The following is a 23,500-nucleotide window of genomic DNA, read 5'->3' as shown; positions in this document are numbered from 1 at the left end:
GCACATGTGCTGAGCAATTACCTAGGTGCATGCAAAATACTAAACAAAACAAAAAGATTTAAACATTGTTTTTTGCAGTGGGTCAAGCCCCCTGCACCCCACACCTCCTACTAATTATATATACTAACTCCAAGATCACACAGTGTCAGTTAAAGGACAGTTAAGAGTTATGAGTGACAATGGTTATACAGAAATGAATAAGAAAACATATACATTTACATTGATGTTTCCCTCTTTTTTTTTTTAGGACGAGAACTTCAGGTGGTTGTAAATGAAAATGATCATCAGTATGAAGATTTCTACACAGTGGATGATTATGAGGATGGCCAGAAAGAATACGAAGGGACCGAGGGGACATTTAAACCAGTAGAAATGCTAAAAGATGGTGAGTTATTGCATACCATTACTTTATCTTGTTTAAACTGCCCTGAAGGGTGGGGCTCATACCTCTCAACTGTCCAGATTTTTACAGAATATCCAGATTTTTGCCTTATATGTTTGGACTATTCTTCATAAAATGTGTGGTTTTCTGGCAAATTACTGGGATGATGTGAGGACTGAAGTCACTAAATAATGACATACATTATTTCAGACTTCACATCCATCAGAAAATGTATGCTAATACAAACCCAAACAGTCATTTGGTTACTGTTGATCTTTTTCAAGATATTCAATCATCAGTCTTAATTAGAACAATTTTAAACCACCACTGGATTCTTGTCAAGAAATTTCTCCAAGCACTCCTAAATAAATGGGTCATCCTTTCCGTTTCACTCCTCTGCAGTGTGTAGACAAAGAACACCCAAACATACCTCTCAACTGTACCGATTTTTGCAGAATGTCCAGATTTTTGCCTCATATTTTTGGTCCATTTTTCATAAAATTGTGGTTTTCTGGAAAATTAGTGACAAATTATTAAAGATTGAAATTAGAAAATAATGAAAGACGTTTGCGTTTCAGACTTCATATCCTTCATAAAATTCATGCTAATGCAAAACCTGTTATTCTGTCAATTTTCTAAGTTTGTATGAGCAATATTTAAACATTGCCCCTATTTTGGGGTCTTTTCCCACTTTTATTTATGGCTTTGTCCAGATTTCATGCTCTAAGAGGTTGAGAGTTATGCACCCAAAGCAAAATGGGTGATTCGCCCACCTGTTATTCTTGGTTGCTGCTTGTTGCTCAAAGTGATGTATAGCTCACTGATGTTTTTTTTTTCTTTTAACACATTTTTGAATTTTTCTTTCTTTTTTTGCATTGTTTTCAAAAGGTCAGCAAATGTTTCTCTATTTATAAACTGACACTTAAAGGTGAGAAGACTGTCTGCATATTTTATACCTGTGGCACTGCTCAGACACCTGCATTTTCTGCAGTTATTTTATCAAGACAACTCTGTACTGATGCATCAATGCCTTTCCTAACAGAAATAAAATATACATATTCTAGTTCCTTAGAAAGGGGTCCGGTCGTTTTGATATGGTGATGAAGGAAGGCTTCTAAATCCTCTAAGGACAGAAGCAGTTTAGAATCTGGATCTTCCCATAGGTCCTCGACTGTTCTCCAAGGCCACCCTTTCTTAGGTGACTGTAGAATTAGTAGACACAGTGCTCCGATATCATCATCCAATACTGAGTGAAGGCAAATGGCTGACCATATTGCATTAGAGAGGCACATTTCCCTGTCAAAGAAAATTCCCATTGTCAATCTGCTCTTGGCTTCAGAGAAGTTCTGCCTTTCTTGTTCATTTTCTGAATGTGTGTGGTAATAGTAGTGGCCTAGTGCCATACACATTGGTTAAAGCGAGTAAGGCATTGTCAAGGACTCAGATGGTGCTTCATTCCAAGTTGGAGTACGAATGAACTTTGTATCAGCACTGTCAAAGGTCTCAGTCTCATTAGACACATGGAAGGCTTATTATGAAAATTACTTTGTTGCTTTCCTTTCAGCCTTAATGGGGGTTCAGAGAGGAGATCTTGGAACTTGTCTGGTTCTTTTTAAAGTTTACAAAGAAGATCGTTAGTAGTAGTTAGTAGTTCCCTTATACTAATTCTTTTTTTAAACAAGAAACATCTTTATATTAAATTATCAGTTATGATATAGGCAATCATACATTTATATAAATGAAAACAAACCCATACTGACATAATTTTAGTTGCAAACATTATACATCACAAACCATATTGACATAATTTTAGTTGCAAGCATTATACATCACTTATAATCTATCCAGTCATTGTCAGTTGAACATTACACAACTCATTCAAATCCTGCCTTATTCCTCCTCTGCAAGTATTTTCCCACAATTCCCATTTCTCCCATGTAATTTGCGCCTGCCCTTTTCGAAAGATGCCATCCCCTGTTGTTTTATCTCTGTTACTCTATTCCCTACTTCTAGTGCAGATGGTTTAGACTTTGATTTCCATTTTCTAGTAATTGCTTTTTTGGCAGCCGTGATAATTAAACTCAGCAAAAAGAAAAGTCCGTGGTGTCCCTTGAAGTCTTAGAAAACCCAGTATGTACCTGTAATGGATCAAAAACAAACCGAGCAGAAACTTTGCACTGTGGAGTAAGTAAAGCTCACTTCTTGAAATATGTTATGCACCTAGCTCACTAATAAAACTGGAACTTTAAAATACGTACTGCAAAATAATAAAATAGTAGGTAGTCCACGGTTGAGTTAAAAATGGAATATCCTTTATTGAAACACACAAACAAGTTGTCCTAGTTGAGTATAATGAAAAGCATTAAAGACATTCATTAATTTATATATACTCAGGATATTTGGAGAAGACAGTATTTACAGAGGGTGGTTTGGTTAAGAGTAATAAAAGCATTATACTCATTCCTTTAACCAAGTCCCACTTCCACCTTAACACCATAGTGTAAACTGAGACTGTGCTACCTTAGAATTGAAATTTAAAAGTTAGAGACAAATTAAAATATATAATATAACAATAGCTTATTAAGGCTACCCCACTAATCCAAACTTTATTAATTAAGAAACCAACTCACTAACAAAATGACTAAGTAATTAACTAACAAAAAGATCTACAATAATCATCTGTCAGAATAAATATTAGTAACTTATAAACTGAAACACTTTTAACAAAGATCGCTTTCGTACCAAATAAATACTCCATCAGGTTTGTGTATAAAAGACATATAAATGAATGTGTGTATAAATCTACAAGTGAGCACCTAAGTAGGCTGAAAACCATAGCTATAATTGCTAAGGAGGAAATACAGTGAAAATGTTAGAAATAAATAGTGAAAATGTTAGAAATAAATAGTGAAAATGTTAGAAATAAAGTATTAAGGCCCTGAGGGTCTATTCAAGTGTGGCATCTAACTAGGAAGCACTTAGTTTAAATGAGTGAAAGTATCAGAAAACAGCACCAATGTCAGTTATCTTCATTGTAAAATATTTACAGTGATTGATATTTGTAACAATATTAGCATGTATGATATTAGCATGTAATGTCAGCATTAATCAGTCACATATCTGACTTTTAATAGTCTTTTAAATAATGGGGCAGTTTTTTGATTTCTAGTATGCTTTTTATGGAGCAATAATAGTTAAGCCCTGGTTTTCTAAAAGACTTCAGTTTCAGCTGCCACAGTAGTTCACGTTTTTCTAAAAGATTAGGGATGTCTCCTTCCAGTTCCAAAAGATCCACATGATCAAAAATTTGAAATGTAAAGCCAATGTGTCTTTTGTGAAGCTGCAGGTGCCAAGCACTTTACTCTAATTTTGTAAAAATGGCCAGAAACCTTTCTTTTAAGTCTGGTGAAAGTTTTCCCCACATAAAATGCTTCACAGTCATTGCAGCTTGCCCTGTAAACCACCTGCATTAAGTTAGTCGTCACCTGTGTTGGTTTTAATCAGTTTCTTTAAATAAGGGCAGAAAAACATGTCTCCTCTTGTATGTGCTGACAAAAAACACAGTTGGCTCCACACTTATTGGTGCATGTATCCAATGGTCTGGGCCTACCTTCAACCCAACTCCTGATGTTTCTGGCTTTCCTATACACAAAGGAAGGAACTTCTCCAAGGATGTCCATTAGATATCAGCTTTCAGTAATTATGGACCAATTCTCTCTAATAATATTAACGATGCTGTAATAGTTTGCTGTCCATAGGTTTCTTTAAAACCCTCATATAAGGACTGTTAAGTGCTGCTGAATGTGTACTTTTTAGTTTAGTTATAGATTCCGGAATGCTTCTTAACATATTGCTTTCACATCCCCTCACCAAAAAGTAATTTTCAGGATCATTTAGGTTCTTAAGGAAGGGTTCCATTTTCGTGGTGATCCTGGCCAGTCTGTAGCCCTGGGACTTAACAACATTATATTTTGTCCTGGTGGGATGAATAATGTTATTATGTACCAGGAGATTTACTCTGGTAGGTTTTCTGTAAATGTGTCCATTTTACCTTGGTCCAAGTCATTAGTAATTTGCATATCTAAGAAGACTGCCGAAATGAGGCTGTGGGAAGAGGTGAAATGCAGGAGGCTGGCGGTTTGGTTCAGATAGTTGATAAAATCTTCTAATTTAACTCTGTCTCCTTACCACACAATAAAGACGTCATCAATAAAGCGCAGGTACACTGTGACATGTTGCATGTATTCTCTGTTGTTAAAAACATAATTCTCCTCCCACTTGCCTAGGGCTATGTTGGCTAGGCTAGGGGCCATAGCTGCCCCCATGGCTATACTGGTCTTTTGTTTATAATAATTTCCATTAAATGTAAAAAAATTGTAGCTAAGCACCATATCTAAAAGTTTACCTGTTCTTTTATGCTGTGCTGGTGTGCCATTGTTGTTTTTCCTGTATGAATCGATCACTGTTTCAATACAATAATTATGTGAAAGTACAGTATATAATGACATCTGTTGTTAATAAAATGCTGTCAGCATCAATTACAACATTTTTTATTTTCCTTAACAAATCACTAGAGTCTTTTATGTGTGAAATGTTCTTCTCACCCAGAGGTTGTAACAAAAAATTCAGGTAGATGGCAGCAGCTTTGATCAGGGTCCCCCCGCTTGCAACCACTGGCCTGTAAGGAGGCTTTTCTCTGCTGGCTGAGGTTTCTTTTTTGGGGATAATCTCTTGGCTAGGCTTGTAAGGGGCCTAGGGCCATTAGCCTAGTAACCTCCTATGATCCTATGTGACTTAGGGATTCCAAAGAATTTAAGCTAGCAGGGGGAAGGTGTTTGTAGATAGTCAAATAAGTTATCTCCTAACAAACCATCATCATAAAGTGCAGTCAAGGCTGTGTACCAGTTCTTGTACGATGCCTTAATCTCTTCTAAAGTTAAAGATTCATAATAGTTAGTGGCATTCAACATTTCTTATATCCTCTGGTTATAACTACTGGTATCAGTAATAACAATACCCCCTCCCTTGTCAGCCTTCATAACCAGTCAAGCCTAGCTTTAACAATGCTTTTTTCTCGCCTTTGTTAAGGCAAAGGGCAGTAATTACTGTTTTTTTTATTATTTCTTCAATAGTTTTTTTCTCAGTGGTATCAGAGTTGACGTGGTACAGCACTTCCAGATTAAATTTTCTGACATAGGATTTAAAATCGACCGGTACCTGTGCTGTGTCAGACCTGCAGTGGGGAACAAAAGTTAATCCCTTTGAAAGCACACTAATCTCATTGTCAGTAAGTTCTTTTTTGTGTGATTCCACACAGCAGGGTAAGTTAATAGTGTGGCTGGTTTTTCCATCTGGTTCTGGGGCCTGTGGTGCAGTTGGGCTCCCCCCAGGTATTTCCTTTCCCCCTCTCTCTTCTGTCCATTGCTTGCTTCTCTGGTCTTCCAGAGGGGCTGTGGCTGGGGATGGGGATCGTTGAAACTCCTTTTGTGCCCTCTGGAGTCTTGGAGGATTGTAGTGGTAGTCTTCCTAGTGACTCTGATAGTATTGTCCTCCTCTGGAGCCCTGGTAAGGGTATTTGTACTGGTCTTGTTGGTTATTGGAGTTGTGGTTGATGTCTGTACTGATGGTAATGTCCCTCTTGGTGGTGTGAGTCTCAGTGTTCCAGATGCTGCTCCTGGCAGCCGTGCTGTCTTTGGTCTCAGTTGTCCTGTCAGTTCTGGATCTGGTGTTGGCTCTGGTTCAGGTGTTCCTTCACCATATCTCTCCAACAGTTCTGGTCTATTCTGTGATTCTGGGTCTGGTTCTGAACTAGGTAACCCTGCACCTTATTGGACCTCCGAGGTATGCTGGTAGCCATGGGTTTCTGTGAAGATCGTGGCGGTGGAGGAACTTGTTCCATCCATGTCATGCATCTGTCTGGTTCATTGTATCAATTTCCCTCTCAAAAAGACCTGCTGGAGTTCCTGGCAGTATTTTTGTAGCCTCTGTTACATCTCCTGTTACCACGTATGTAGTTGTTTTAGTTAAAAAGTCCTCTGTCTTTATTCTTGTTTTTTATCTTATTAAATCTCTCAGGGTCATCCTCATCATCCTGATCCCTGCTCATCTTCTTCAGTTTACGTTCTTTAATAGATTGCAAAAAGCTTTGTACCCTTTCTCTCAGAGAATCAAATCTTGCATCAAGGTCTTCATGGTTCTCACTTAATATAGCCTTCTCCACCTCTGAGATTACAGCTTTAGTTGCCTCCTCTTTAGCCTGGTTATTTTTAAGGAGCAGTCTTATGATGCTGTAGCTAGTATTGGTTAAGGTATCAAACCATTCAGCCATCAGGGTTTCATCCATGTTATTCCACATATGCTCCTTGTTAGGGCGCAGCCCACTAGGCAGTCTCTTTTTATCTGGACTTTGTTGTAAGTAAATTTGCTCCCAAAATAGCCCTTTCATGCTTTTTAGTTCTTCTCTAGTTTATTAAACGAGTCAAAATTTTCCATACCTGGGTTATGAACTTCTATGTAATTACTGTTCCCATAGATTAACCCTGTCATCATCATTCTCCTCCCAGGTAGGTTCTGCCAGCAAGTAAAATAGTCTGCCATTTTCCATGTTAAAGTCCCACTGGTGGAAAAAACACACGCACTGCAGTCCAAGGGGAACAGTGAATGCATAAAACACTGTGAAGGGAAAAACACACACAGACTGCAGTCCAAAGGGATGGAAAAAACACACGCACTGCAGTCCAAAGGAATGGAAAAAACATACTCACTGCAGTCCAAGGAGACCAATGAATGGATAAAACACTGTGAAGGGAAAAACACACACAGACTGCAGTCGGATGGAAAACCACATGCACTGCAGTCCAAGGGGACCAATGAATGGATAAAACACTGTGAAGGGAAAAACACACACAGACTGCAGTCCAAGGGGATGGAAAAAACATGCACACTGCAGTTCAAGGGAATGGAAAAACATACTCACTGCAGTCCAAGGGGACCAATGAATGGATAAAACACTGTGAAGGGAAAAACACACACAGACTGCAGTCCAAGGGGGTGGAAAAAACACACGCACTGCAGTCCAAGGGGATGGAAAAAACACACGCACTGCAGTCCAAGGGGATGGAAAATCACACACAGACTGCAGTCCAAGGGGATGGAAAAAACACACGCACTGCAGTCCAAGGGGATGGAAAAAACACACGCACTGCAGTCCAAGGGGATGGAAAAAACACACACACTGCAGTCCAAAGGAATGGAAAAAGCATACTGACTGCAGTCCAAGGGGACCAATGAATGGATAAAACACTGTAAAGGGAAAAACACACACAGACTGCAGTCTAAGGGGATGGAAAAAACACACACACTGCAGTCCAAGGGAATGGAAAAAACATACTCACTGCAGTCCAAGGGGACCAATGAATGGATAAAACACTGTGAAGGAAAAAACACACACAGACTGCAGTCCAAGGGGATGGAAAAAACACACGCAGTGTAGTCCAAAGGGACCAATGAATGGATAAAACACTGTGAAGAGAAAAACACAAAGACTGCAGTCCAAGGGGATGGAAAAACACACACAGACTGCAGTCCAAGGGGATGGAAAAAACACACGCACTGCAGTCCAAGGGAATGGAAAAAACACACTCACTGCAGTCCAAGGGGACCAATGAATGGATAAAACACTGTGAAGGGAAAGACACACACAGACTGCAGTCCAAGGGGATGGAAAAAAAACACACACACTGCAGTCCAAGGGAATGGAAAAACATACTCACTGCAGTTGTAATCTTTGTTAAACATGTTTCAGTTGTATAAGTTACTAATATTTATTCTGATAGCTGTTTAGTGGTAGATCTTTTTGTTAGTTAATTAGTTAGTCATTTTGTTAGTGAATTGGTTTCTTAATTAATAAAGTTTGGATTAGTAGGTTAGCCTTAATAAGCTGTTGTTATATATTTTAATTTGTCTCTAGCTTTTAAGTTTCATTTCTAAGGTAACATAGTCTCAGTTTATACAATGGTGTTAAGGGGGAAGGGGGACTTGGTTAACGGAGTGAGTTTAATGCTTTTATTACTCTTAATAGAACCACCACCCTCTGTAACCCCTCCATGTAGAAATCTTCAGTTCCATTTTCCTACATTTTTGTGTATAAACTGAACAATGTTAAAAGTAATTCAGTTCAACTCCCTGATAGGTGTGCAACAATGGAGTTAGTAAATAAGGAGGGTATGAAGGTGAAGCCCACTCATGGAGTGTGCAAAAGGGTTGACCCTGACAAAAAAAACCACACCTTTTTAGTCAGTTTCATAGAGCTGTGGATTTGGCTAGCGTGTTTTATCCAGTTGAAGCCACATGGAAGTTATTGTGCCAAACAAAACACTCCCCATTTGTTTTTTTCTTCAAGGAATGGACAACAAGCTTCAGTCTGTCAACACTTCGTTGTTGCTCACCAATGTCCAGCCATTCAGGAGCCACTTAAAGACAAGATGAACAAGATAGCTCAGAAGATCCAATTTTATTATTCCTCCTCTTCTAAGAAGAAATAATTTATTTATTTAACATTTGTTGATCAGGAAAGTCCAACTAGCACAGAGCCTATTTTCAGTGAAGGCACAGGGAAAAACACTCCGGACGCATGTCTTTGAATGTGGGAGGAACTGAATTACCTGGAGGAAACCCATACAAACAGGACATGCAGACTCCACATAGAAGGCACCCCTGCGAGAATTGAACTAGAGAACATCTTGCTGTGAGGCAACAACATTAACCACTGTCACCACGCACCACCCAGAATAAGTACCATTGCTCAGAATCTGGGGAAGTTATGCTTAAGAAAATCCAAAAAAAGTGCTCCCTCCTCTAAGAGGAAATCTTCCTCCCTTTCTCACTCTAGGTTCCAATCTTACAGCTTCATTAAAAGCCTCTTTAACAGGAAAGCACATCCCTTTTGTGGTGCTTTGGCCAATTACTACTTAGGTTGTATTCCAATAAATTTTAGTCCAAGCTATTGCAGGTATTCATTTATCAATGATCTGTTGATGTTCATCTGCCTCTATGTTACTGGACCATTGACAGGCAAGAATTAAGCCTTTGTCAGCTTGTGTCAAAGAGCTGTTTGTAGTGTTATTTGATGGAGTTCATCTACAAAAGCTGTTGATAGTTCCGCTGAAGAGGAAGCTTTATAGAGCTTCAACAATTTCTTCAATGGCAGATCTTTTATCCATCCATGAAATTACGGTGCATTGCACAGCTTTTGGAAGCTTTAACTTGTAAGCTGATTTACCTCAAAGTTGCCCAGCTACATTATATATATATATATATATATATATATATATATATATATATATATATATATATATATATATATATACATACATAGACATCTGTGGTGGTGCAGCGGTAGTGTTGTTGCCTCACAGCAAGAGGTTCTCCTGTTCGATTCTCAGCTGGAGTGCGAGGAGTGCCTTCTGTGTGGAGTCTGCATGTCCTCCCTGCGGTTGGGTGGGTGTTTGAAAGACATGTGTAAATGGGTGTGCCTTTGTTGAAGGTTGAATGTTGAGCTGGCACTTTGGCATTTGTCAAAATCTACTGCCAATCATTAGTGGACCGGAGTTCTGCTGTGGCAACCCCTAACCGGGAAAAGACAACACATATATATATATATATATATATATATATATATATATATATATGTACACACACACATATGCTTTTTTTTTTTTTTTTAAGGAACAGAATCCCCCACACTTCCCATGTAGGTTAGTGTCCAAATGTAATATATCCAGGTCTAAGTATAATGTAAGTATGTTCAATCTCTAACCACAACAACCTTGCTCAAAAAGCACTGTCTCTAATAGCAGAAATTGCATTTTCCAGTCTTGCACGCAATGCTGGACAAAAAATTACTGAACTGGGGTTTAACCAACAGAAATAATACCACTAGGTGAAGTGTCTTGCTGTTTTTTTTTTTCTTATTTGCTTCTCATATCTGAACATTGGCTACCCCAAGGCCCAGGGCCTTTTTATCATTCCCTATGTCTACCAGGCTCTCCTTCTTACTTAAGACTTAATCCAACCCACGTAGATGGATTAGACTCTCTAAACTGGCTGCAGGTGAGAGTGCTTGTACGAGTGAGTGGTACGGATGAACTGTTGCGGCAGGGCTAGCAACCCGATGATGTAAACCTGGGCTCGAGATGATTGTCATTGTTGAAGTGTACACCCCAACTCCATGTGCAAAAATGGGAAAAAGGGGTTAAGGATGGATGAGTAGATGGATGGATAGATGGATGGATCAGGGCAGGTGAGGATATCAAGGCATCAAAAAAAATCTAAAACTGTCTATTGGCTATAAATAGCCTGTTTTCTCTCAGTCAAATGTATATGGCTAATGTACTTCACATATTTTAACCTGTAGTTATGTGCCAAGTGTTAACTGTAGTCTTACTGTCTACATGTCTGCAACTATTTAATTATGTCTAAGTGCTATTAGTATACCATGTGGGTTACTTGTTATCATTTTCAGTTGAAGTATGTATTTGTATATGTGTTATAGGTTTTTCTCCTCGGGTCTGTGCTGAAAAAGGACTTCTCTTGCTCAGTCAGACTAACCTGGTTAACAAATGTCAAATAATTAAATCAGATGCAGTGACATATTACTGCCAAAGAGTGTTGACCAACATATAAATTGATAGAAAGTTCTCTGGCACTTCTGAGCACATTGTCAATGGTTAAGAAACTGTAATGCTTCTACCACTGTTGCAAAATCTTTTTCTTTGGGAAGAGTGTCCACATATATGCAGGTTTATATAGAAACTGTTACATGACATTCCCACCCTTGTCTAAAGTCTGCATGATTTAGAGAAGGATCACCTGCTGAAGAATGTAGAGGTCACTTGAGAGGTTCAGAACTAGTCCTTCTAGTTAATATGTTGTGCAGCTGATGTTTAAACCTGTTTGGGGTTCTAAGATGACACACCTCATTGAAAATATCCATTTTATTCAGTCTTCCAGGACAATTAAAGTCAAACCCTAAACTCTCCCATTCTAGGTTCAAACCTTTTAAGATGCGAGGTGAGCAAAAATATATTTTCCAGGGTAAAGTGCACAAATGAGATATTCCTTCTAACTTTGAACTTCCCCACATTAAAAAAACATGCCTCAAATTCAGATGAAAAATAAAATCTGTACATAAATAGAAACTCTAAAAGACCCCGAAGCAACAAGGCAGAAGGACAAACTCTACAAATTGTCAAAACTGTCCAGGTAGCACTAGAAACCTAACAGCAGTCAAACTGCTTGCTAGATCCCCATCTTGTTCCATCAGAGGAAGAGAATTAGAAGAATGTTCTTTATCCATCTTTATCACTGGAGAACTTCCACATCACATGGTACTAAAATTTGTGGAACAACACATGACAGGTCTTCTTTTCAACAAAAAATTACCCTTTGTGAGTAACTTCCACTCCTACCTAAGGAGGACAGAAATCTGTAGATAAACCAAGTGGCTGAGAACGCTTGGAATGCTAAGCTTAGGATTTTACTTGAAATACTAATCAAACTCAGGTAATGTAGGTCATAGTCAGGGCTGCATCTCTCTACACCATGGAAATAGGCATTAACTGCTACATTTTTTCCCATTTTGTACATGGGGTCAGGGTGTCACTTCAACAGTGACAATCATCTCAAGCCAAGGTCTATGCACACATCGCTATACTTATATTATTATTTCTTATGACTGTTTTATGTTGGACTTGCCTTTTATGAAGTATCACATCTGTGGTCAAATATTCATCATTGTAAAAGAGAGATAAGTAATACCCTAGGTACATATACTGAATACAACTGTGAAACATTTTTAGTTGCTGTAGAAGAAATAAAGATTCTTTAGGACAGGGCTGGCCTTAGACCTATTAAACCTATAGTGACCCAATAGAGCCACACTTCCCTGGTGGGGCACACCCAGGGCCAGCTGCACTGATCCAACTGAAAGTATTATTGGTTGAAGCACCTATAAAGAATGTGATGCATGCTTATTACTTTCTGAAATATCTGTCCAGTTCCACCTATAATCTGCACAAGAAATCACAAAATCTCAAAAGCTCTGTCAGGATCTGTGACTCTTTGTCTGGTTTACAGTGGGTGGAACCAAGAAGAAAACCTGCAAACCATGAATGATGGCAGGTAATGGCTGCAACAGTTACAGGACTCTGCAGGCAGCAGCACTGCTAGGATCTGTGGAGAGTTTGTAAGATAATGTTGTAGTCAGATATAGTTCACACAGAGCATAGGAGGTATTTTTTAAAGGCCCTAGCAGGCAAACAGGTATGCAAACCACTCAAGTGTACCTTATTATAGGTTCATAGGTAAGTACTAGGCTATCTGCCCGAGGGCATCTATAAGCCTAGCCAGAATGTGTTGGCTTTCGATTAGTTCCCTGTGTTTCGGTCCAGCAGAGCCATTACTTCCATGTACCTCTGTCCAGTAGAGCCACTGCAGTGATCCCTGGGGTAAATTTTCTGTTTCCCACCCTCTCGTCAAGGTTTCTCTTGAAGAGTGTTAGTGAGGGGCTCTGCCTAATGTAGATTGGAATCCTGTTCCAAAGCACGGGGAGTCTCTGTGACAGGAATCTATCCCTCCAGCACGTCCTATTTATCGTTGTGGTGAGGTTTAGATCCCTAGAGCTTGTGGCTCTTGGGGATTTGTTTTTTTTTTTTTAGTTGGAGCATGTCCATCAATTCTGGGTTGGACATGGCCTTGTATGTCAGGCAGAGATTACCTCTGAGTAAGCGGTATGCAACCAAGTACAACTGGAGTTTCTTCAGTCAGGCTGCATAGGGCATATGTTTGAGGCCTGTAATCCTCTTGGTGAGGTACTTCTGTGGTCTTTCCAGCTGTTGCAGGTGTCTTGTAAGGTACATCCCAAATGGGGCGTTGTACTCTATGATGAGTCTGATGAGTGATGAGTAAAGGGGCACAATAACTTCTTTTGTTCTAGATGCAAACCTTTTTGTGATTAGGTGGGCCACATAGAAGGATTTTCTAGCCACCTTGGCAATATGATTATCAAAGGAGAGATTACTATCTACTTGGGTCCCCAGATTCCTTATTACATTTTCTGTACTTAGGGGACTTAGGGTATGTGGTAGTTCACGGGTACTTTGATTTTCCAAAGGGGATGACTATGCACTTTTTGGCATTTAGCTTGAGGCCATGATTTTGACACCAGGTATCCGTCTCAGTGAGACCCTTCTGGAGGATGTCTGTATCAGCTGGAGAGTCAATTATGGCCCCCAGTTTGCAGTCATCTGTGAACCTGGTTAGCCATAGTCCTCCTGTGCTTGCCTGTACCTCTGAGAAGTATATACTGAACAGGAGGGGTCCCAGGACTGAGCCCTGGGGGATGCCACTTGTAACTGGTTTAGAGTCGGACCTAGAGCCTGCAACTCTCACCGTGTGGGTTCTATCCATGAGCCAAATGGCAACCCATCTCGTGACGTAGGGGTTTATGTTCAGGCTGGGGAGCTTGTCTATAATACCAGAATGGGGAATGGTGTTGAAAGCCTTTGCGAGCTCTAGGTAGACTGTGTGGACTTCCTTTCCCTCATCTAAAGCCTTGGTAACTGTCTCAAAGAAGTCCACCAGGTTTAGGAGGCATGATCTGCCCTTAACAAAGCCAAACTGGGTTAGGGTCCAATATTTGAAGGTTCCCAGTGTCTCTGTTAATGAATTCCATAATGATGCACTTCATAGCCTTGCAGACCAGGCTAGTCAGGCTTATAGTGTGATAGTTCCCGGGGTCCGTTGTGGCTCCACCTTTGTGGAGCGGGATAACTGTTGCTGTGCACCACTCTGTGGGTACGTAGCCTGTAGAGAGGCTAAGTTTGAACAGTGTGTTTAGGTAAGGGGTTAGTTCATTTTGGTGCTGATGTAAGACACAGCCTGGGATACCATCTGATCCCACTAAAGCTGTATTTTTGGCTTTGAATAGGGCTGTTTTAACCTGTGTGTCAGTGATTGCCGGGGCGCTACATTCTTCTGGTATGGTTATGGGCCCTTTAGGGGGTGAGAGGGGGGGTGAAGTTTTCACTAAACCTGTCTGCCAGAATGTTGGCAATATCAGTCGGTTCAGTGTATTTTGTGCCATTCTGCACTAACTCAGAGCAGATCTGAGAGTTTCCACTTAGGTTCTTGACATAGCTAAAGAATTCTTTGTGGTTATCTTTGGAGTCCTTGGCAATTTTTCTTTCGAAGCTAGCCTTGGATGATTTTATGAGGGATCATAGTTTCTTGCTGATACTAATCAGGGATGTCTTTCCATCTTGGGATTTTACTCTTTTCTGCACTAGTTTCCTCCTTCTGTTGTATAGCTTGTTTATGGCAGGGATCCACCAGATTGGTTTCCTTTTCTTGGAGGAGTGAGTCTTGGTTTTGCTTAGGATAGCACAATCCATGCATTCTTGCAGGTGCTCATAGAGTGCCTTTGTAAGGGATTCAGCAGCTTGGACAGTGTTAGCATGGGGGCTGTGAACCTTTCCACCTCGGTCTTAAGTAACGTGAAGTTTGCTTTTGAAAAGTTTTTCACGGCGGTTTCCATGATTGGGGGTGGGGCGGAATGTGGATATCCAGAGTGTTTAGTCTATGGTCTGATCTAACCAGTGAGGGTTTGACCTCCAGTGTAGAACACCGGTCGCCCATGTTGGTGATGACCAGGTCCAATATGTTGTCACCTCTGGTGGGGATGTTGACCAGTTGATCCAGGGTGTTCAAGTTTATAAATTCTAGGAAACGCTGGGCAAGGGAGTTAGTACTTGAGTAGTTCTCCCAGTTAATGTTTGGGTAATTTAAATCACCCAATATCAGGGCGTTTGGTAGGACCTTCATATTTTCCAGTGTCTCCAGAAATGCGGAATGGGGGTCCTGGGTCATGGTGGGTGATCTGTAGCAAGCTACAATTTGAATTATAGTTTTGCCCATTGTTAGTTGCACATGGATGATCTCTGAGGCATTGTGCTATGCCACTAACCTGGAGGTGTGGGCATCCTTGATGAATATGGATACACCCTCACCTTTTGTGTTTTGGTCCGGGTTCTGTGGCCGAAAAGTATGGTATGAGTTATACCCTGGTAGTGCTGGGGTGCTCTCAGGAGCCTTAAACCAGGTTTCTGTTACTGCACAGATATTGATGTTCTCCATACTGAGGAGTGCCTCAAGTGCATGCATTTTGAGGTTTAGACTTCTGGCGTCGAGTAGCATTACCCTCAGTTTTTGGTTACTTGTGCTATTTACGGTGGTGGGTTTGTCTTTTGAGCCTTGCCTAAAAAAGGCACTATGGGGCCAGCAAAAGCCTTGGCCAGTATTCGAAAGCCTAAGGGTGACAGGTGCAAGCCATCTCTTGTGAAGCAACTTGGCTTATCGAGCATGTCATCCCAGGTAGACAGATACTGGATCCCCTTTGAATGATACCAGAAACTTAGCCAATTGTTGAAATTGATCATTTTTTCTTTATACTGTGGCATCATTTTTGGTGAGGGCAGGATGCTACTCGGGGTCAGGGTCATACTGGCCTGGGCTATGTGATCAGACAGCTCTTCCATGTCTCTTTTCATGTAGTCCAGGGAGGTACGTCTCAGGTCATTCACACCATGGACAATGACAGAGTCGTATTTGTACTTGTTCTGGAGTGACCTGAGTGCTTGTGTTATGTGGCGGATCCTGGCGCCCGACAGGCTGCTAACTGTAACCTTCTCCTTGTCCAGCCTAGTTAGTGGGACATCAGTGTGCTTGACTATAGAGTCGCCTATTACTAGTGTGTTGGGTATGTTATTGTGCCTTAAGGGCTGTGGTTGCGTGGCACACTGATTATGTGAAGTATGTGTTTCATGGTTTGTGATGGGGTGTGGAGGTTGCTTGGGTGTCTGGTTTGGAGGTCTCTGTTGCTTTTGCAGATTTTTATTTAGAGCCTCCGAGTATGTTTTTGTGTATTTATGTGCATTATTTTCCGGTGTTGATTTAGTATGTCTATGTGAGACTGGTGGTGTGTTGCAAGTATTTTCCTTCTCCTCTTGACTGTCAGTTCCAGTCTTGGGTTGAGAGAGCTTTGCCTCCAGTTTGACTGTATAATTGCATCTCTCTCATATATTAGTGTTTGGTGGTAGGAGGAGAGGGTTGTCTGTGTACATGAGGCAGTTGTAACATTGCCTCAAAATGCCCAGATTCACCAGTTGGACTGGAGAGTACACCTGAAACTGCCCTTTGGACATGCCTGAATAGGTAAAGTAAGCTGGTTTACTGATTAGCTGGTAGGGACGAATAGAGAGCCTTGTCCTTCTGGACAGTATAGGGGGTCTAGTGCTAGGGTTAATTAGTGCTTGCTATGAGTTTTGCGCAAGTGCTGGGCTGTAAAATGAATGGTTTGAGTGCTTAAGTTGAAAGTTTATCGGAAATGAAAGAGAGAGAAATTAGCCCAAAATGGCACATAAACCCCTAACTTCTGGGCTACAGCAGACAAGGCACACAAATTTCAGAAAGAAACAGATAAAATAAGCAGGCACAAAAAGCCTTTAACCAAAAATTCCCAGTTCAGAAGGGCAGAATCTAGCCTTTCTTCCCACAAGAGTGTAGACTACAAACTTTCTTAATGTAAAATAACTGGCCCGAAGTCAAAGTGCTTAAACCAGAACTAATGCTTTTTTAGAATAATAGACGTTGAGCCTTCAATCAGCAATTATGAGGAACATTCCTGATTTTAAGTCTTAAAAATGTTCATGTCCCTCACAGTTCCATACCATACCTCTCATTAGACAACATTTAACCTCTAATGTAGGCCAGCAGCATACATCGCTTCACTTTTCCCACCCAACATCCAGTTAGCCAAAGCTGGCAGTGGAGCCCCCTAGATGTAACTCGTGCCCCGATCAGTCACATGCTTCTGCACAGAAAATAAGCATTTACTGTACATTTAAACTCAACCACAGTGAAGCTTTTTGTTGTGAGCTATTTGTTTTCTTTTTCATCTTACAAGATAAATGTAAACAAGGTCTGGCATGCAGATAGACCTCTGACTTGTTTGGTCAGGAATTCTGGACAAAGCAATAAATAATTGGGAGGCAAAATCCAGAAATCGAGAACAGTTTTTAAATATTACTTTGATTCACTTAGAAAGTTAATAGAACAACATGTTTTGCATCAATATGCATTTCTGAACAATAACAAACATCCAGCTGTAATACCTGGCATTATTTACTCACTGTAATCGTCAGATTTACCAGAAAATCAAAAATGTTATGGGGGACAGAGTAAAAATATAAGACAAAGTCAAGAATAGTCTGCAAAATTATGGACAGTTGACATATACACTCCAAACAATGAAAAGGGCTGTCTCATATTCAGTTTTAAGATTTTGTTCTATAACTAATCTCCATGATAAATTATATTCAATCTTAATAATTCATCAAAATATTGCTTTTGAGTGTAAAGTACCACATTTAACCATTCTGTGAGCTCCCTAGTTGAAAATTTTACTAATATTTTAGTAAATGGTTCACATTTTTCTTAGTTGTTTCATATTATAATAGACAATTTTCCAAATTTTGGAGACAAAAGTTTGAAAGCTACAATAAAGAGATAAGGCCATTGTTAGCATTTTAGAGGCTGCCAGCAAATATCAAGTTGAGCGACCCCCTAGACACTTCAGTCAAAGTACCACACTGTCATTGCCACTCATCCCACACACCCTTTGTAATTTGTGCTGCAGAGTTTTAGGAGTAGTGTGCAAAGACTGACCTGTAGCTGCACTGCACTTACATAATGACAGGCATATGAACTACACTATGTTGGCTCATCTCACAGGGGAACATTCACAGTTACTGGCATTCAGTTGCAACAATGATACATTACAACAGCTCTAGGTACAGAGCTAAACCTAAGTGAAATGGTGCCCTAGGCACTGCCTACTGTTTTACCCCACATACTCAGGCACACTTCCTCCAGTGCTCCTGTCTGTTTTCCCCTATCTTGGGTTCCCCACACTGTGCACATTACTTTTTTCTTCCTGTTCTCACATTTTACCTTACTCTGCAGCTTTTTCAAGCAGCCATGATTTTTTATATTCTCTGAAGTGAATTTTAACATTTTTTTTTTCTTTTTACACAACATTTTCATCCAATAATAGGGAAAGAAGTTCCGTGTTCCTGTTAAACTTTAGTTTTCTTTGCATCCTTTCAACACACCTTTCCTGAGCAAGAAATCACAGTAAAAGTAATTTAGAAAATAACTCAATTAAGCTGGGGTCCCCAGAAGCCATAGGGTTATAGATGCTCTCGGATGCATTTTAGAACATTTTCCCAACCTTTTAATCCAGTGGTGTCCTTAACAAAAATAATGACTAAGAAAGAATTTCAGTCGTCTTTTTTCTTTCAAGGAAGACATAAGTTGTGCCCCAGGCTAAGTGTTCAAAGCTGACAAAATAGTAGCTCACAATAAACTAATAAGACGATTGTTGTGAGGATACACAATTCCTATTTGAGAATACTGTCCATCTCCTTAAACCCCCCCCCCCCAAGAAAAAAAGCCAATCACTGCCTCTGCATCTCTCTGGTGTTAGATTAAGATGAAAGCAGAGATTCAAGTAGCCACAGTCATATATTTCAAGTGACTGCTGTCATGCATATACATATCATGCCTCCTTACTCCTCACCCCTACCCCCTAAAGGCAGTCACCTGTATAGATGAATGATATGCGATTGTAAGGAAAGTGGAAAAAAATGATTACAGTAGCCAGGTCCACTTTGTTGTTCCTAGAGAGCACACTGGCTCTACACTATAGCAGCCTTCTGTGTACACCTCTGAGGTCTGTGAGAAAAGTAAAAGTAACAATGGCCACACTGCCCCAGCCCAGACACAAGCTATAATGACCTTCTGTGCTTCCTCTAAGATTTGATTAAAGACGTAATGACCACATAATCCCCTGCATTCCATATAACCTACAGCAACCTTTTCTACACATATATGAGCAGGGCTGGTTTTAAAATGGGTTTGGCTGAGAACAAAGCCACCACTAGGTTCATGCCAAAATCCATTTACACAATCTGGGGTGTGGGAGGCAACAGACTCTTAGAAGCTCAAGTTTCTGAATGTTCTGTGCTGTATTTTATGCCTTACTTTTGAAATATAATTACTTGTTAACTACATTTTTACTGTTATTCAGAAGAGTTATGTATGAGCCTAGCATTATTATGTGTGTGTGTGTCACAGATAAAAATCAGTGATGTTTTTTACACAGAGACATATGCACACACACTTACTGCTCGTACGCCTTCAGGGTAAAGGGATGAATTCTATCTCACCTGCTGCATGTTTCTGAGTTGGGCTTAACCAGAACACATGGATCGATGCACATCCAGAGAATGATGGTTTGCAGATTCCACATACAAAAAAACATAGCAAAGAACTCAAATTGAGCAAAATGCTGTGAAATGGCAGTGCTACTACTCACCACACCACAGTGGCAATGAACAGTTACTTTCACACACTTCCTCTTCCTGCCAAACCACCAAATGATGGTTAAATGAAATATAATATGGCCAGCTTGTCACACCCCCCACATATACACACAAGTGTAATGGCAATACTGATGATATTTGTGCTAGAAAGTGAACAGTTATAGACACCGTATTACTCTTACACAGTAACACACAGACAGAAACACACACACACACACACACGTATAAGCCATGGCAACACTAGTTTTGTACTTATTTCAGCAAATATCAATACACTGTGCAGAACTGGCACTGTCACACCAGATCAGCAAGTGTTGTTTAACAGTTGTCTAACAACAGCAGGGATAAGTCACTTTTATTTAATCATTGATGAGTAATGCATACCTGTCACTGTCCCTGATTTCACAGAATGTTACCCTAATTTTGCCTCGTAATTTTGCTCTATCCCTTGTAAAAAAGTTTGATTTGCTGCTAAATCATTAAAAATTAAAGACAATCATTAAATCCAGACATCCTAGTTTCATACTTCTTATTGCACAAAAAGATGTTGATGCAAAATATGTTATTCTGTTAACTTATTTAAGTGAAGTAGAGTACTGTTTAAAAACTGTTCCTGGTTTTGAGCCATTATCCTGTTATTATTGTTGGCTTTGCCCAGAACTTGAGAAAAGAAGTTGAGAGTTACAGTATCTAGTGTTTTGTCAGTATTTCTAAACTCCCTGAAAATGATGACCAGCCCTGAAGATCAGAAGCATCAGCTCTTTTTTAAAATCCAAGGTGCAAACTAAGATTGGTCACTCTGGGCTGCTGATCTGTAGCACTTATAGGTTCATAAGGTTCATAGGTTGGTACTAGGCTATCGGCCCTTAGGCCTATGCAAGCCTAGCCATAACAATTCCCTGGAAATTTTTTCCCACAATATTTACTTCTCTGGGCCCCTGTCTAGCAGGGCGACTGACATGATCCCCGGGGTGAATTTCCTATCTCCCATCCAATCATCAAGCTTCCTTTTGAAGAGGGCCAATGAGGCGCTCTGCTTGACATGTATGGGCAGTCTATTCCAGAGTATGGGGAGTCTCTGGGTCAGGAACCTATCCCTCCAGCATGTTTTGTCCATTGTGATGATAAGGTTTAGATCCCTGGAGTATGTGGCTCTGAGGAATTGGGATTTCTCTAAGTGGAGCATGTCCAACAGCTCAGGGTTTGACATGGCCTTGTATGTTAAGCAGAGATCGCCTCTGAGTAGACGATATGCCACAGAGTATAGCTGGTGTCTTTTTAGACGGTCAGCATATGGCATCTGCTTTAGGTCTGTGATTCTTTTAGTGAGGTATTTCTGTGGCCTTTCCAGCTGTTGCAGATGTCTTGTGAGGTACATACCAAATGGCCTTGCTTATGTTCTTTCACTGATTATCAGATTTATCCTAACAGGGTTATATCACAACCCTGCTTCAGATAAAGATCATAACTGGAAAATGAATACTTTTTCCTCCTCATTTTCCCCAACCAGCAGCAGTTTTTGTGGGACCCCCACACAGTCAAGGATAATTAAGGTGGTGCCCATGCAGCCACTGGTATTACAGGTATTAAAGCTGGCTGTTATGTTAGTTTTAGTGTAGAGAATGTTTGCCAGAAGGTTTAATTTTGTCAAGGGTACTGTGTCAGTGGAAACATTTAATGAAATTGTGAACCTGTTACTTGACAAAACACGTTTACTATAACCAGAGATGGCTTTGAATTTTAAAAAGGGTATAAATAAGTGTTATTGCTCCCCATCTGGTTTATTAAGTACCCAGGATTGCAATACTAGCTTTTATTGCTTTGACAAATGTAACAAAATATTAAAATAAAATAACTTGCTGTGATTGGGTCCTCCTGAACCAAGGGGGCCCCAGCGACTGCAGGGTTTACTGATGCCTAAAGCCAGCTATATATGGAGATGGACATCACAGGACTAATTTGATTTCTGTGAACTAATTTGATGTGGCTGTTTATTGTGTATTTCTAGCACAGAATAAAATACCTGCATTAATTTCTGAGAGCCAAGCTGATATGACTTGTGGTGTATTTTTAACAGAGCTAAAGTTAATTACTCTGGCCAATTTTGTTAAATGTATTTATTACAATGAGACATCAGATGTGTATAGCAATTTATTTTATTTTATTTTTTATTTAACATTTGTTATCCAGTAAAGTCCGACTGGACAAGTGTCCGTTTTCAGCGGAGTCCTGGGGAGAAAACCTCCATAAACATTGCAGAATAAAAACATACAATTTATATGAGCATACAATTACAGTATAAATGCAATAGAGTTGAAAAACAATGACAAAACTTAAAATGGTTACAAGTGACTCTTAGAAACATTACAGTAGTTAAAATACCAATTTTCAGCATTGTCCATTCCTGGGAAGAACGAACATATAACATTATCATAGGTTGGCACTAGGCTATCTGCCCTAGGGCCTGTACAAGCCTAGCCATAACAATTCCCTGGATATTTCTTCTCACAATATTTACTTCCCTGGACCCCTGTCTAGCAGGGTGACTGACGTGTTCCCCGGGGTGAGTTTCCTATCTCCCATCCAATTGTCAAGGTTCCTTTTAAAAAGGGCCAAAGAGGCGCTCTGCTTGACATATATGGGCAGTTTATTCCAGAGTCTGGGGAGTCTCTGGGTCAGGAACCTATCCCTCCAGCATGTTTTGTTCCTTGTGATGACAAGGTTTAGATCCCTGGCTCTGAGGGATTGGGATTTCTTTAAGTGTAGCATGTCCAACAGCTCGGGGTTTGACATGGCCTTGTATGTTAAGCAGATCCTCCAAAAGCAGACATCCTGTCTGGTGGACCCCAGCCATAAACAAACTATACAATAGAAGGAGGAAGCTACTAGATAGAGCAAAATCCCAAAAAGGGAAGGCATCTCTGATCAGTATTAGCAAAAAACTACGGGCATTCATAAAATCGTCTAAGGCCAGCTTCGAGAGAAAAATTGCACAGGACACTAAGGATAATCACAAGGCTTTCTTTAGTTATGTTAGGAACCTGGGTGGGAATTCCCAGATATGCTCAGAATTAGTCCAAAATGACAAAAAATACACCGAACCCACAGACATTGCCAACATCCTAGCTGACAGGTTCAGCGCAAACTTCTCCCCACTCCCCACCAAAGGGCAAATATCTATCCCAGCAGACTGCTGCCCCTGACATCTCAGATGCTCAGGTAAGAGCCGCCTCTCCAAAGCAAAAACACAGCATCAATGGGACCAGACGGTGTCCCGGGCTGTGTCCTACATGAACTCCAAGAAGAGCTAAACCCAAACATAAAACTACTGTTCAATCTCAGCCTTACTACAGGATATGTACCCAAAGAGTGGCGTACAGCAACAGTGGTCCCTCTCCACAAAGGTGGTGCCTCAACGGATCCTGGAAACTATCACCCCATAAGCCTGACTAGCTTGGTCTGCAAAGCTATGGAAAGGATCATCATGGACCTCATAAATAATGATATTGGGGACCTACAGACACTGGATCCTACCCAGTTTGGCTTTGTTAAGGGCAGATCCTGCCTCTTAAACCTGGTCGATTTCTTTGAAACAGTCACCAAGGCCATTGACGAGGGA

General features: G+C 40.3%; 1 protein-coding gene across 3 annotated transcripts in view; it reads left to right on the top strand.

Annotated features, from left to right (window-relative positions):
• Positions 1–23,500, top strand: part of LOC122807296 (collagen alpha-1(VII) chain-like) — a gene marked incomplete at its 5' end in the record, with an annotated part of 1,562,855 nt that overhangs the window by 1,429,079 nt on the left and 110,276 nt on the right. For all 3 annotated transcript variants that reach the window (XM_044078425.1, XM_044078422.1, XM_044078423.1), the window contains 1 exon segment: positions 248–385. In XM_044078425.1, the coding sequence (XP_043934360.1) occupies positions 248–385 (138 nt within the window).

The sequence above is a fragment of the Protopterus annectens genome, chromosome 7.part0 (assembly GCF_019279795.1).
Source record: "Protopterus annectens isolate FY-2018-M chromosome 7.part0, PAN1.0, whole genome shotgun sequence".
Lineage (NCBI taxonomy): Eukaryota > Metazoa > Chordata > Ceratodontiformes > Protopteridae > Protopterus > Protopterus annectens.
Note: the sequence above shows the minus strand (reverse complement) of the source record. Positions and strands in the feature narration are given on the sequence as shown.